Below are 13,931 nucleotides of genomic sequence, written 5' to 3' on the forward strand. Positions count from 1 at the left end.
TGGGACTGCAAATTGGTACAGCCACTATGGAAAACAGTATGGAGTTTCCTCAAAAAACTAAGAATTGATCTACCATATGATCCAGCAATCCCACTACTGGGTATTTACCCCAAAGACTTGAAAACTCATATCCGAAAAGATATTTGCACACCGATGTTCATAGCAGCATTATTCACAGTGGCCAGGACATGGACCAGCCGAAGTGTCCTATGATAGATGATTGGCTAAAGAAGCTGTGGCACATATATACAATGGAATATTACTCAGCTATAAGAAGAGATAAAATACTACCATTTGCAACAACCTGAATGGACCTTGAGATAATCATGCTAAGCGAAATAAGCCAGATTGAAATCATGCTAAGCAAAATAAACCAGATTAGGTTTATATCCACTTATATGTAGGATATAAACCTAAAAGCATCAAATGAACAGGATAAACAAAGACTTAGGGACATGAACTATGGACCAGTGGTTACCAGAGGGTAGTGGTTGGGGGAGGAGGGGAGAGGTAGACGGGTAAAGAGGGTCAAATATACAGGGGAAGGAGGAGGGCGAAGTGGGTAAAGGGGATCAAATATATGGTAGCTAAAGGAAACTGAACTTTGGGTGGTAATCACACAATAGAATATATAGATGTCAAACCATAATGTACACTTGAAAATTATATAATTGTATTAACCAATGTTACCTCAATAAACTTAATAAAAAAATACCTACCAAACACATCCTTCACTGGGCTATCCAAAAATTTGAGTGTGATGAGACAAAATTGTGCCATCACTTAGCATACTTTTTCTTGCCACAGTAAAACTATTCTAATGAAATTGTTATTAATGAGCTATAACTTGAAAGCATTTATATATCTACATGTAAGCTCCCCAGATCTTTACGTATCTAGAAGCCTTCAGTTGCCTAGAGCAAACCCAGAATCACAGCATAAGAAGTATGTCTAAAAATCTCAATTGCAAAGAGATCACCAATCTAAATTTAACAGTATCAGAAGTTAATGTTTGTCCCCCATATTTGCAATGCTAAACCTAGAGCCAGTTCCTCCAAGTGCTGATGTTTCATCTATTTATAGCTCATTAATTGGGGATGCAGGGAGATTTATAATCATTTGTTCCATTTGGATTTTAAAGTTTAGAGATAATAAGGAGTCTTGATTTCTGGGCTCAGCTTTGACCCTACTACTTAATTTCAGCCGTTTCTTAACCTCTCTTTGCGGATTTCTTGTCATTCACAAACTGAGTGTCGTGGGAAACATAAAACCTGGCTTTATGTTGTCTTATCTGTCTCCAACAGATGTGCTGACTTATGAACGTTAGCTCTTACAACTTTCAAATTTCCATCTTAAACCTACATCAATATCAAAGATGCTGACATTTTCAATGTCAATTATTTTGGACTCTAAAACATGATCCTAACTTTGGACTAACCTGTATATCTATTAAGTAATTTACTTCTATAGAATTCTTACAAAAAAGTTAAAGGAGAAGAATAAAATGGAGCAAGTAATGATGCTAAGATTCTCAGCAGAGGCATACATAACTGCTAAACTCTAATCCAGGATTAAAATAGTCCAAAACCTTGTTCACTTTGGCCAGAAACAGCAGTTAGAGCAGGAATCACATAGTAGACCTGTTCTCAAAAGATCTTGCAATTCAGTTCTCTAAGTTTAATGAATTTAGACAGTTCGAATGAGATATTTGGCTAAAAGCCTGGTATTTTTTCAGGCATTGAAATGAACAGCTCATTTACTATGTGCTAGGGGGTTTCAAATCTTGATTTCTAAAGAAAGAGAGTGTAATTGCTGAACTCTGTGAACACTGAGGCATATCTCATATCTGCTTTAGTTTTTTGCTAATTATATGTACAAATCTCTCCCTGCTGATTTAGGAAATACTTTGCTGATCCACAGTTCATATTGCCTGCCTGTGAACTCTGTCAGGTCATACTTAGAGTGACAAAGGGCTTTAGAGAGTTTATCTTCGTAAACCTAAGTAATTGAGTATTTAACCTGGAAGCAAATATTGGCTTCTTGGGTTAGAAGTGGAACTATAGAAATAAATCATTTAACTCAAGGATCCAGTATCTATCTACTGTCAGGAACTAATCTTCAGTCATTGTAGAACAACAGTAGACAACAAGGTGAAGGACGATCCAAGAAGACTCCCAGGGGAAGCGTCTATTCTAATCCTCAGTAGTTCAAATTTAAAAGCCATTGAGAGAATCGTTTCAGCAGATGTTTGATTGCCACAGAGATCAGAGATGAATGATCTCCTATGTAGCAAAAGCCCACTCCTTGAACTTTTGAGATTTTTCAATATTATGAGAATAGCTTAAGAATTTCTTGAAATACAAGAAAATCTTCACATTGCATTCTAGGTAACTCTATGTCTATCTAGGAAATAAAATACAAATAAAGAACATTTCTGTTACATTGAAGCTTTACATAATACAATATAAAATTAGGTCATCTGATATATAATGTCTATGCAACAAAAGCAATGCAAACATTTAAGGATAAGGCTAAACATATATCCTAATATGAGTATAGGTACTTTCAAAATTCAATGAAGTTTTAAATGCTAAACTTTTTGTTTTATATATAATTAATCACTTATTTATTTTTTAAAGGTCATGGAAATTCATTTGAAAGTCTGAATTTTAAGCACTCTGAACACAACTTGCCAAGGAAGCAATATTTTAAACAAATAAGTCAGAAAGGTCTATTCAATATAGCAGGGGTATTATATATTTATAATAAAAATGATGAAATAGAAATATGTTTATTTTAGTAATCAATCAAAGAAAAGTTCATAATTTGAGTAGGCTTGATTTGTTTAATATTATAATTAAAAGTAAGGAAAACTGAAATAAGTTGAGAATCTCATAAATATCTGTTGCGACGTTTCTGATTAGACATCATGCCCATGGTTCCCTTGTATATCTATGTCTGGTAAATAGCTGATTGAAATATGGAACAATTCCAGAGCTATGGCTAACAAATGATAGAAATGGATCTGAACCATAACATGTAGAAGTATGGTTAAAAAAGGGTGATAGGACAGGAATGAGTCAAATTATTAGCCATTCCAGACATCCAGTGGTAAAATCGGATTAGGGTGTCATGACTGCTGTCCCCTCCAATCCCAAAGGGATTTGGGGCTGATCAGTGGCTTTAGGGTACATGGGAAACACAGTGTATGCTGTGTCATCACATATTTGAAAAAGTGGGATATTCACAAGTGAACTGTAAATAATTTCAGAAAGTGATTTTTACTAAGCTTCCAGGAATCACAACACTAAGGACTGTATCAGTCACCATTAGCCTGTTTTTTTTTTTTTTCTAAGTTAGATCATTAATCTAATTTGTCCACTTGAAAAGTGAGCCTGTTGGAACCAGAGCAATGATTAAAACTATTTTATTAAATTGAAAATTAGTTAAAAGAAAATGAATCTGGTTGTCTAATCTTGATATATCCATTATTTGCTCCTTCATGTTCACCAATTCTCTGCTCTAACATCATTTTATCAGGGAAGACTTTCTCTGATCATCCTAAATTAACACCCCCTGCACACTGTCCACATTCCTTATCTTCTCTGCCTTGCTATGCCTTTACTTGTTTGCTTATCATCTGAATTTCAAACTAGAATGTAAGCTCATGAGGTCAGGGCTTTGTTTTATTTATCTCTGTATCCTCAGATCTTAGAATAGTGCCCAGTATATCGTAGGCACTAAAATACGTGTTGAATGAATAAATAATGAATTTTAGAGAAAATAGTTTCTGCTAGAGACTGTGTATATTTTTACATTCAATCTCCTCACTCACTCCTGTGTTCTACTCCAAAATTATAGTTGTGATTTTTCCCCATATAAATCTGGATAGATTATTTTCACATGTTAAAATGTTCCTTCTACCCATCTCTCTGAAATGAAAAATACTAGAGTTCATTAAATTTTAATGCAACATTGATAACTGAGATTACTAAATCTTCTAAAGTTTTCTGATTTTTGAACATGTGGCTTTACTTTGTGAAGCTACATAAGGCATATTCAAACTCATCATAAGAGAGTAGGGAATAAATTCATGATTGACATTATTTAATTTTGTTTGAAGCTTAAAATACATTACTGTATGAAGGCTACCGATTAGATATTTACTTATTGCTATATTTTCATTCATGTGTGAATGACATATGATGTATATTATTAATCAAAAAAAATGTAGTTGTCTTTTTGTATCTCACCAGTTTTTGGTATATGAAGTTTTTAGTCTTGAGATCCTGCAGAGCAAAGGCTCATATTTTCTGTTCTTGGAATGAAGTTATCTTAAACAGGTGTATTTAACCACTTAGATTTTAACTTCTTGTTTAGCCACTTTTTAAAAAAAAATCTTGAAAATAACATTGGATAAGACAAAGCTGTCCTAGAATATTTCTGGCACTAACTTCGCAGAGTCACAGAGGTAAAAAATTAAATGTTATTATGTAAAATAAAGTTTTTTTCTCCTGTTACTTAACACACAATGTCTGTGATAACTTTTCACTTAATTTTATTTTCTAAAAATTAAATAAGGTGTTACATGGCCATTGGACAATGTGAAAAAAGGCAGAACATTTTCATCTAATATAAAAACTGAATTGGTTATCGCTGCATATGCATTTTCTAAGCAGAAATAAAAAGAAAAATATCTAATAGTGATGAACATAACCCAAACAAATCATTTGGTTTTCTCAAATTTTTCAAATTAGTTTACATGGTAATTATGCCTCTAAAATGAATCTGGGGACTTGAGAATTAGATTTGTTTTATGGAACACAAAATATAAATAAGATAAAGTCTGCATTTTTTCTGACATTCTCTAATTTTGTGTAAAACAAGCAAATTGAGCACTATTATGTTAAGATTTTGTATATCATCTATTTCAACACATAAATATAAGAATGCTCATTTGCACAGATGCATTCATAAATAAAAATTGCTAACCTATTTAAAATGAAATTTGATAAGAGGAAAAATTGAAAAATTATTCAGCAGCAAAGAGTTCTCACCAGTAATATCATGGTTCTATTAGAATGAAATAAGATAAGTAGTGCAGTGAAGAAAAGAGGAAACATGTCATAATTCTACTTTGAAATTAACATGATGGGAAACCAAAGAGAGAGAATTCATTTTTTTATTTGTTTTTCTCAATTAAAAATTCTTTCATGGTTTTTGCAGAGCTAAATGCTCCAATCACATTCATCCCAAGTAAAACCCTGGGCCTTCCACGATGATTTGCAAGCTTTCGTATGCAGCTGCAGTTATGCTTCAAGGCTTTTCTTCAACATGTTACATCATGCAGTGTCATAAGACAGATTCTATATCATTTAATAAACACTAAAATACTTATTCAGATTTTAAGGTGATTTTTTAAAGATAAAATATCTATAACAGAGGTTCTCAAGATGTCATCCAAGCTTTCTGGGTGTCACTAAGAGCCCTTCCGACGGTCTGCAAGATTGAACTACTATTTTCATAATAATATTAAATAAAACATTATAGCTGTTCTCATTCTCAAAACCTCATGAGTATACAGAGGAATTTTACAAAGGTTACAGAATGAATAATAATATTATATAATGGAACGTGTCAGTGTTTGGAATTTCTGCATAACTCAGTAGTGAGAAATGAGAAATAACAAGAAGTGAATATTGAAATTAATTCTGTTTTCCTATCTAATATCTTAATAAAAAGGAGAAAACAAAAAAAAAGTATATTATTACCTTAGCTGACTCTGTCTTTTCAGACATACTATTGAGGATATAAAGAAGAAAAACTTATAATACACTTAAGACAGTACCAAAAACACATAGAGAAATGTCTACTAAATTGTTTTAAGACTAAGCATTTTCTCAACTCTTCAGATGCTCCATCCAGCTTAAAAATTTTAAATAGAAATAGTTCAGATAATTTCTATTCTGCTCTTCTACTCTGCCTTAGAGACCACGGAGATGTTTTTAAAATGAGAACAGTAGACACCATACATTCATTCAGTGTTGCTGAATCAAGTGCCTTTCATAATTCCTTATAGCTAAAGCTGAACAAGTGGCTCCTAGAGCAAATTAAGACAGAAACATCACTGGAGGCAAAAATGAGAAAACTAAAGTTATTCTATTTTAGGTACATCATCAAAAGGCAGGATTCCTTATAAAAGAAAATAATTCTGGGAAAAATAGAGGGCAGAAGGTAAAGAGGAAGATCAAATTTGAGATGGATTGACTCTATTAAAGCAGCCATAGACATGAATCTACAGGAGCTGAGGAGGACTGTGGAGAACAGGACAGTGTGATTACCACTTATTCATAGGGTGCTTAGCAGTAGGAGTAAATTAACCACTCTAACACACACATAAAGGCAATACCTTTCAGAGGCAATTGGGAAAGTTTTAATACATTAAGGAAACAAATGCTAGTTTCTGAATTGAAGTGATACTAGGTGAAATGTGTTAAGTAAGTGTGACTAAAGTAACGTGACTGGTAAAGCAGATTAACCAGAATGTGTTTATTCAAAAAGAATGACTTGGTATCCACATTCTTAAATGTTTTTCTGAAATAACTGTAATTATAGCATGCTAAGTCAAATAAATAAGCCGGATGTCTAAACTGGATAATACTGATTTTGTTTTTTAAAAAAAAATAGACTTTACTATACAACAATGTGCTACTTCTCTTATTTATTAACTATAAGCTTACTGAAACCAGTGATTTCATCTTAGTCAAGTCTGCTTCCCAAAACACTATATACTTAAAAACTTCTGAATGATGGTATCATTCATTCACATTTTAGTTTTAAAGATAATTTTAAAAGGGGAACTCCCAAAACATTTTGTTCAATAGCAGTGTTCCTGCAGTAATTATAAGTTCCCTAGAGACAACTTAAGATGGTGACACTCATTTAATTGTTTTAGTGTGTTGGTTTAAAAAACAAAATAGCAGTCCTAATACTTTATAACCATACTTCATATTTTAGAGTACATTATAAAATTATTGCATCAAACAAGGCTTATTATGGAAGACTAAAAGAGAGTGAACACGAAATAGCTATTCATTGGTAGTGAATGAGCCCCTTTGGTCTGTGTGGTTTTTAAGGATCTTCCAAGAATGAAACATAAATGCAAATAGCCTTTTGTACTTTCACTTCATAAATGCTAAAGAGGAATTTTGACACAGCAACACCTCTTTTTTTGTACTTCTGGATCCCTTGGTCCTGAAAAATAACAATCAGTATAAACAAAGCTCTGAAAGTTAGCCCAAATTCTCCAGGGAGCAGATGGTCTAGATTTGGATGGGTCTTTCAAGTTTCTACAAGAGAAATCATTTCTTTGAGTACCTTAGAAATCAAGATCGGTATTGAGAACAGGGTGCCCTCATTTAAAAATGTGATATGGCATAGGAATTAGAAGCCAACTGAATTATCAGAAATTGAGTATTACAAATAAAGGCCTTTTTATCAAATATTTTTTTATTAAAACTGGAACTATTTCTTGGATAAAGTTGTAACAACAAGGACAATGCCAGCAAGAATGATACTTTTCATGGAGTATGTTAAAAGTTCATAGCAGCAGAAGGTGATGAAAGATATCTTTAGAATGCAGAGTAGCAGTGAATAGAATAAAAAGCATTTCTGGAGACAATATGCTGCATATGTTGTTTTCTGGGATGATAATTTAGTCATAAAAATGATGCTTTGCTACAGAATGTTGGCTGACTAATTTTTCTTGAGATCTGAGAAAGAGTACTAAAAAGCACAAGATATTTACCCATGTTTTGCAATTCCATAAAGTTTTCAGAGCTGTGTAGTCATAGTCGCTGTTATAAATTAACTAGCTGCTAGATATAAAATTGTCTTTTATGTCTCTTGTTCTTAAACTCATGAACTGTATCCCTAGGAATACAACATTTTTATGCACAATACAGTTAAAAAATACTTAGATTAATGAAGACAATGAATCCACTGTAGAATCTAACTGGAAATGGGAAATGCAAACAAGGGTGTAATGTATGAAGACATAAGGAGGGTTCCAACACATGTAGGAATATCTCTGGAATATTGTGTTTCTGTATTTCTGTGACTCTATCACTATGGTGTTTTTTTTGTAGATGAAATGCAGTTTGGCATATGGGTCTCTTTCTCAGAGTGTGGTATTGCTACCATGTGACAATCTTGGTGGTCACTTAATGGAGTTGTTGAGATTGGTAATTTCAGAAAAGAATAAGTTTTTTGAAAAAATTTTAATCAGGAATTAACTTTTAGAATTAAACAAGAAGAAAACAGCAGAAATTGACTAAAAAACTAGGCCATTTTCTTAGCTGGTGAGAATATGGAGGAACAGGCTTCTTTATATTGCATCTTGCTACTAGGAGTGAAAATCGATAACAAACTATAATGAAAACAATTGGATGATTCATACTTCAAAATCCTTACATAGTTGCATGTATTTTGACTCAGTAATTTTTTAATTCTAGAAAATTATATTGAAGAGATAATCATGGACAGACATGAACTATATATCAGAATGTAAATCACAGTATTGTTAATAATATCAAAACATTGAAATTCTGTCTAATAGTAGTTTGGATAAATAAATTCTGTACATGAAAAAATAGAGTACTATACACTAATGATTCTGTAAATACATATCTATTATCTAGAAATTTCTACGTTTTTTATATTAAGTTAAAAAGGGCAGATTATAAAACAACATTAAATTTATATGTAAAAATACTCGATTTATTGACAAAAGGAAATCATTTTATATATGAATATATGTATAGCATGATATTATTTTGGGGAATTATATTCACAATTGGTAATCATTTACAGATGAAAATGTGTAAAATTTTTCAAAAGGATAACATTAAAATGTTAAAGCTGGTTATCTTTGGATAGTATCATAAGTAATGAATATTATATCTTTTTTTAAATATCCTGCCATGAAAAAAAAATTACCTAAAGAAATACGATTTTAAAGAAACCTGCCAATAAATATATAACAAAATAATCGAATATAGTTTGAATTAAAAGGATACAAATTGAAACATGTAATTGCTCACAATAACAACTAAATACTAAAAATAATAATAATGTCTAGTTGTATCATGAGGATAGTGAAGTGCACTTTTAAAATAGCAGAAACTCTTTGACACAGAAAATCCACTTTTAAGAATACATGGTTGGTAAATCATCAGACTCATACAATTATAGATACAAGTGGATCATTTACTCATTTGTATAAAATAATGAAAAACTAGATATAATAATAATTTGCCTACTAATTAGAGGTTTGTTAAAAAAATGCTACGACCAGAAATTAAAATACATCAAACTGCTAAACATGAAAATAAAGATTATCAACAGTAAGCTGTATTCAGGTAGTATACTACTAAAGAGAAAAAAGGCTAAACATTGGTATTATAAATAATCCTATTCTAATCATGTATCCACGCATATGTGTGTGTGTATATATGCGGGAAAATCTGGAAAAATTCACTCACAAATTTACAAATGTTCTTTGTGGGTGGCGCAATTATGGACGACTTTTCTCCTTTTTATTGCTTTGTTTTGAAATCTTTATAATACAAACATGTGTAGCTTATGTAAATATTAATTTAAAAATGCTTAAAAACTATGTATAATTGGATGAGAGTTCTGATAATTTATCCAATCTACTTAAAGGTGGCTCAACCATGATGGAAAAATAGTAAATATAAAAATATCAAGACTTCAGACATGTGAGAATTTTGCTGCCTTTTTGAGAAAAGCAATAAAATCATTGGGATTTCAGAATTAAAATCATTACCAGCCTCATGAACAGTGATCATCTATTTTCCCAGATATGTAACAATATTTAAATGTTAAAGAATAAATTTCTTTTTGGAGAAGATGTAAATGACAAAGCATTGTGAAGAATGATTTCTACCTACTTGCAAATCAACATAATACAAAGTGGAAAATAGAGATAAAAGGAGAAAACAAACTCAGTTACTCACTCTTGTTGTGTAAGCAGCTTCTGGGTCATCTTCTAGAACACGTGAAAGTCCAAAATCAGAAACCTTACACACCAAATTGCTGTTGATTAAAATGTTCCTAGCAGCGAGGTCTCGGTGAACATAGCCCATATCTGAGAGGTACTTCATGCCAGATGCTATCCCCCGAAGCATCCCCACCAGCTGGATGACTGTAAATTGGGCATCATGTTTCTGGGAAGTATTTCAAATGTACAGTTAAGATGTGCTGCTATTTCTTAAAGACATATCTTGGTTAAAATCTCACACACTGAATTGTAACAAGACCAAGTAGGTACATTCTAGGTCTAAGTACTCTAGCCTAACAAGATATTCGAATCTGAATGGATACAAGGCTAAAACAAAAATAGCATAAATGCTGAATTACTAAATACTTTGTAACAAGAAGAATCTTAATATTCTTTGTCTAGAACTTTCTCAGTGTTTATTTGGCTTACTAACACCTCTTAATAACTTCAAGAACAGAAAAATGAAATGGATCCTGTGATTATTTAACTTTTTTATTCATTTGATTCTTCCTTCTAGGTTCCTGTATAATTCATTAATTGCTTCAAATAAAGGTGATGTTACATATTTATTACAAATAATTAGTTCAAAATTAGTCAGAAATATTTACTAATATATAAATAGATGTTTTTCTACACAACCCTGAGTTATGGGTCACAAAATAGAAACAGGAGATAAAATTAGAGTCCTGGATTTAGAAAAAGCTTCCACTACTTGGATTAAAATAAAAACATATGGTTCATATGATAGATAAGCAAATAGATGGATAGATAGATACATACATATATAAATAGAAAAATCTAAAATTTCATATGTAGTTATATCTATGCAAACTACTTTAAAAATATATATTATTATTGTTTTAATTATCTAATATGGAAAATGTTTCTGAAATATGTTTGTGAAAATAATTGCTAATAAAATTTATAATGGACTCATGAATATTAAAATTAAGAATATCAATTTTCATTCATATAAAATTTAGAATTTTCTTCCATGATAATGAATTGTAGTATCTATCTATCTACCTATCTATCACCTATCTATCTATCTATCTATCTATCTATCTATCTATCTATCTATCTATCTATCTATCATCTATTTATCTATTTATGTATCTATCATCTACCTACCTACCTACTATCTATCTATCTATCTATCTATCTATCTATCTATCTATCTATCTATCATCTATTTATCTATTTATGTATCTATCATCTACCTACCTACCTACCTACCTACCTACCTACCTACCTATCTACCTACCTATCTATCTATATATTTCTACTTACATAGTGCTGAAAGCACCTTGAGGACAGGGTCAATATATTTTTTTATTCCTTGCAGTGATTGGTGATTGGCCATGTCTCATACTCTATAAACTTTTTGTATGTTTCTGAACATATTTGTTCTAAAATGATATATCTGAATTGAGAATACTTTGGCATTATATAGCACAAGCTTACTATCTGAGTGGATGGCACGAGGTGAGATGGTCTTCTATCTTATAGTAGTTGAGGTTACTTTATATAAAGAAAAGAGAATCTTTCCTACATCAATGTTATGTATGTCTTACTTTAGGACTACTTTTTTTTTTTTTACTTGAACCTATGTGAGTCCTGGCACTACAAAAAAGCTGAAGACAATTGCACAAATTTGTTTTAAAAATATAAACCATTTACATTTAGATGCTTCAAGATAAAGATTCAAATTTACAGTCTTCCTCTTGCTACTTAGTCCCAGAAAATTTTAGTTTTATTTTAACCTTTGATTACCTAATTGTCTGGCAAAATATCAGAGACTGTCCCCAACATCATTTTTAGTAATTTATTCTATATTTATATATGCATGCATAGATAGAGAGAGATAAGAGATCTACGTATGTATACAAAATCTTCTACTTACACGTAAGAAACTGTCCAAGGAACCATTTTCCATGTATTCTGTAACAATCATAACTGGTTTACCTAGATATATGGTAAATAATAAATATATAATCATCAGTAGTGGTCAACAAATATGCAATAAACATATATAATACTTTGATACAGCCAATGAATTAAAAAATGTAAAAACTTTCCCTGTTTTCCCAATTTTGTAAAGTTGCAATTAAAAAGAAAAACTAGACTTTGATAGAAAATAAATCACTTTTTAAAAAATTAAAGATTGGTTTTCAGAACAAGAGCCCATAACCTATTATATCTAAATTGGCTTATTTGTCATGGCTTTTCTAGAACAAAACATATAGCCCTTTCTTCCCTTTAATTGCATCTTAGCTGATTTACAAAATCAGGTATTTCTGCCTTCAAGCCCTAGATAGAGCTGGGAAATCCACAATCATTTGTACTCTCTACAGGTATTTACCTATGTGCTAGTTGTTCTCTTGTGCTGGTTAGTCAGAAGCAGGTAAATTAAAGTCTCTACCTCAATGGATTTTATACGTGAATTATACAAACAATTAAGACTAATAATTATAACAATTTTATCTGTATTAAAATAACACATTAGAAATTATAAAATGCATGCTATGTTTAAAAGGAAAATGAAATTAAAATGGCTGTTGGCAGTAATTTGTAATAATCATTTTGGAAATACATAGCTTTAAATACCATTAAACCTTTTAACAAATATTTAGATATATTTATATAGCACTTATTATGTACAAGATGCTGGTTTAATTATTATATATATACATGAACTTATTATTATCATTTCCTTTTTATACAGGAGAAAACAGATATACAGAGGGTAATTAACTTATTCAACATTATACACTAATAAGTTATAAAGCTAAGAACTGTAAGCTTATCACAGTATTCTGTGACTTTTGGAAATTTGTACTGAGGGAAACATCTAAAATATGAAAAAAAACATTAGAAATAAAGGTGCTAAATATACAGATATATGTAGATCTACTAATAGAACAAATGTTTAACTATAGGTAATAATATAGGCAATTGTTGGGTATCAATTCTATGGATTTTTCTGAATTAAGATGACTGAATACTGTAGCACCTTAGGCAATTGTTACAATATAATGCTATGTGAACAAAGTTGAAAATATAACTACATATGTTATACTAACAACTTGAAAAATAAGTAATGCAAAAAACCAGATTTCTAAAAGAAAATGACATATAAAAAAGGATATTTTTTACATACAGGAAACACTAGTAAAATTTTTTCATGTTTAGAATAATACAACATTACATTAGTACTTGACATATAATACATCGCCTTGTCTTCACATCATTTTATGTTGTGGTAATATGCATTATTTCCGTTTTACTGTTTCCTCATATGAAAGTGTTGTGGATTAAAGAAACTTGCTGAGGTCACATGATTAGCTAGTACTCTAGCAGATATCCCAACATGGTTGCCTTTGATTTCAAAGCCTATGTCCTCTTCATACCCAGAAGATCTGAGTTAAGTCTTAACTGAGTACTGATGGAAGAGCGTGAGCAAATAATAGATTTTAAACATCCATACACGCCTAAATGTAGAGTGCACATAATTTTTCCTCATATGTTCCTTCTATAGCATGAAGGTTAGTTTGCCATTTTGATGATAGAAAATAGCTTCTTTTGATAGCTTTTTTTTCCACAAGTGTAAACTCTTAATTCATGCTGGTTGTGAATTGTGGCTTAGTATTGTGAAGGTTATACTTGCTACATTTAGTACTTAAATGTATCCCAAGCTATATGTCTTATTTTTTAAAAGGTGAGAAAAATTATTTAAATTTTATAAAATTTTTCAGATAATTTTCATATATGTAACAATTAATTGATATATCAATCTCTTTGTCTTTAAGACGTTGATTTAGCTATATATTTTGAGTAACACATTATATAT

General features: G+C 31.0%; 1 protein-coding gene across 2 annotated transcripts in view; it reads right to left on the bottom strand.

Annotated features, from left to right (window-relative positions):
• The window catches only part of EPHA3 (EPH receptor A3), a 338,669-nt gene that overhangs the window by 37,032 nt on the left and 287,706 nt on the right, over nucleotides 1-13,931 (bottom strand). For both annotated transcript variants that reach the window (XM_011356405.1, XM_011356406.1), the window contains exons 12-13: nucleotides 11,985-12,046; nucleotides 10,038-10,247 (exon numbers count right to left, since the gene is read on the bottom strand). In XM_011356405.1, coding sequence (XP_011354707.1) covers nucleotides 10,038-10,247; nucleotides 11,985-12,046 — 272 coding nt within the window. The remainder of the gene's footprint in view (nucleotides 1-10,037; nucleotides 10,248-11,984; nucleotides 12,047-13,931) is intronic.

Source organism: Pteropus vampyrus, unplaced genomic scaffold, assembly GCF_000151845.1.
Source record: "Pteropus vampyrus isolate Shadow unplaced genomic scaffold, Pvam_2.0 Scaffold26, whole genome shotgun sequence".
NCBI lineage: Eukaryota > Metazoa > Chordata > Mammalia > Chiroptera > Pteropodidae > Pteropus > Pteropus vampyrus.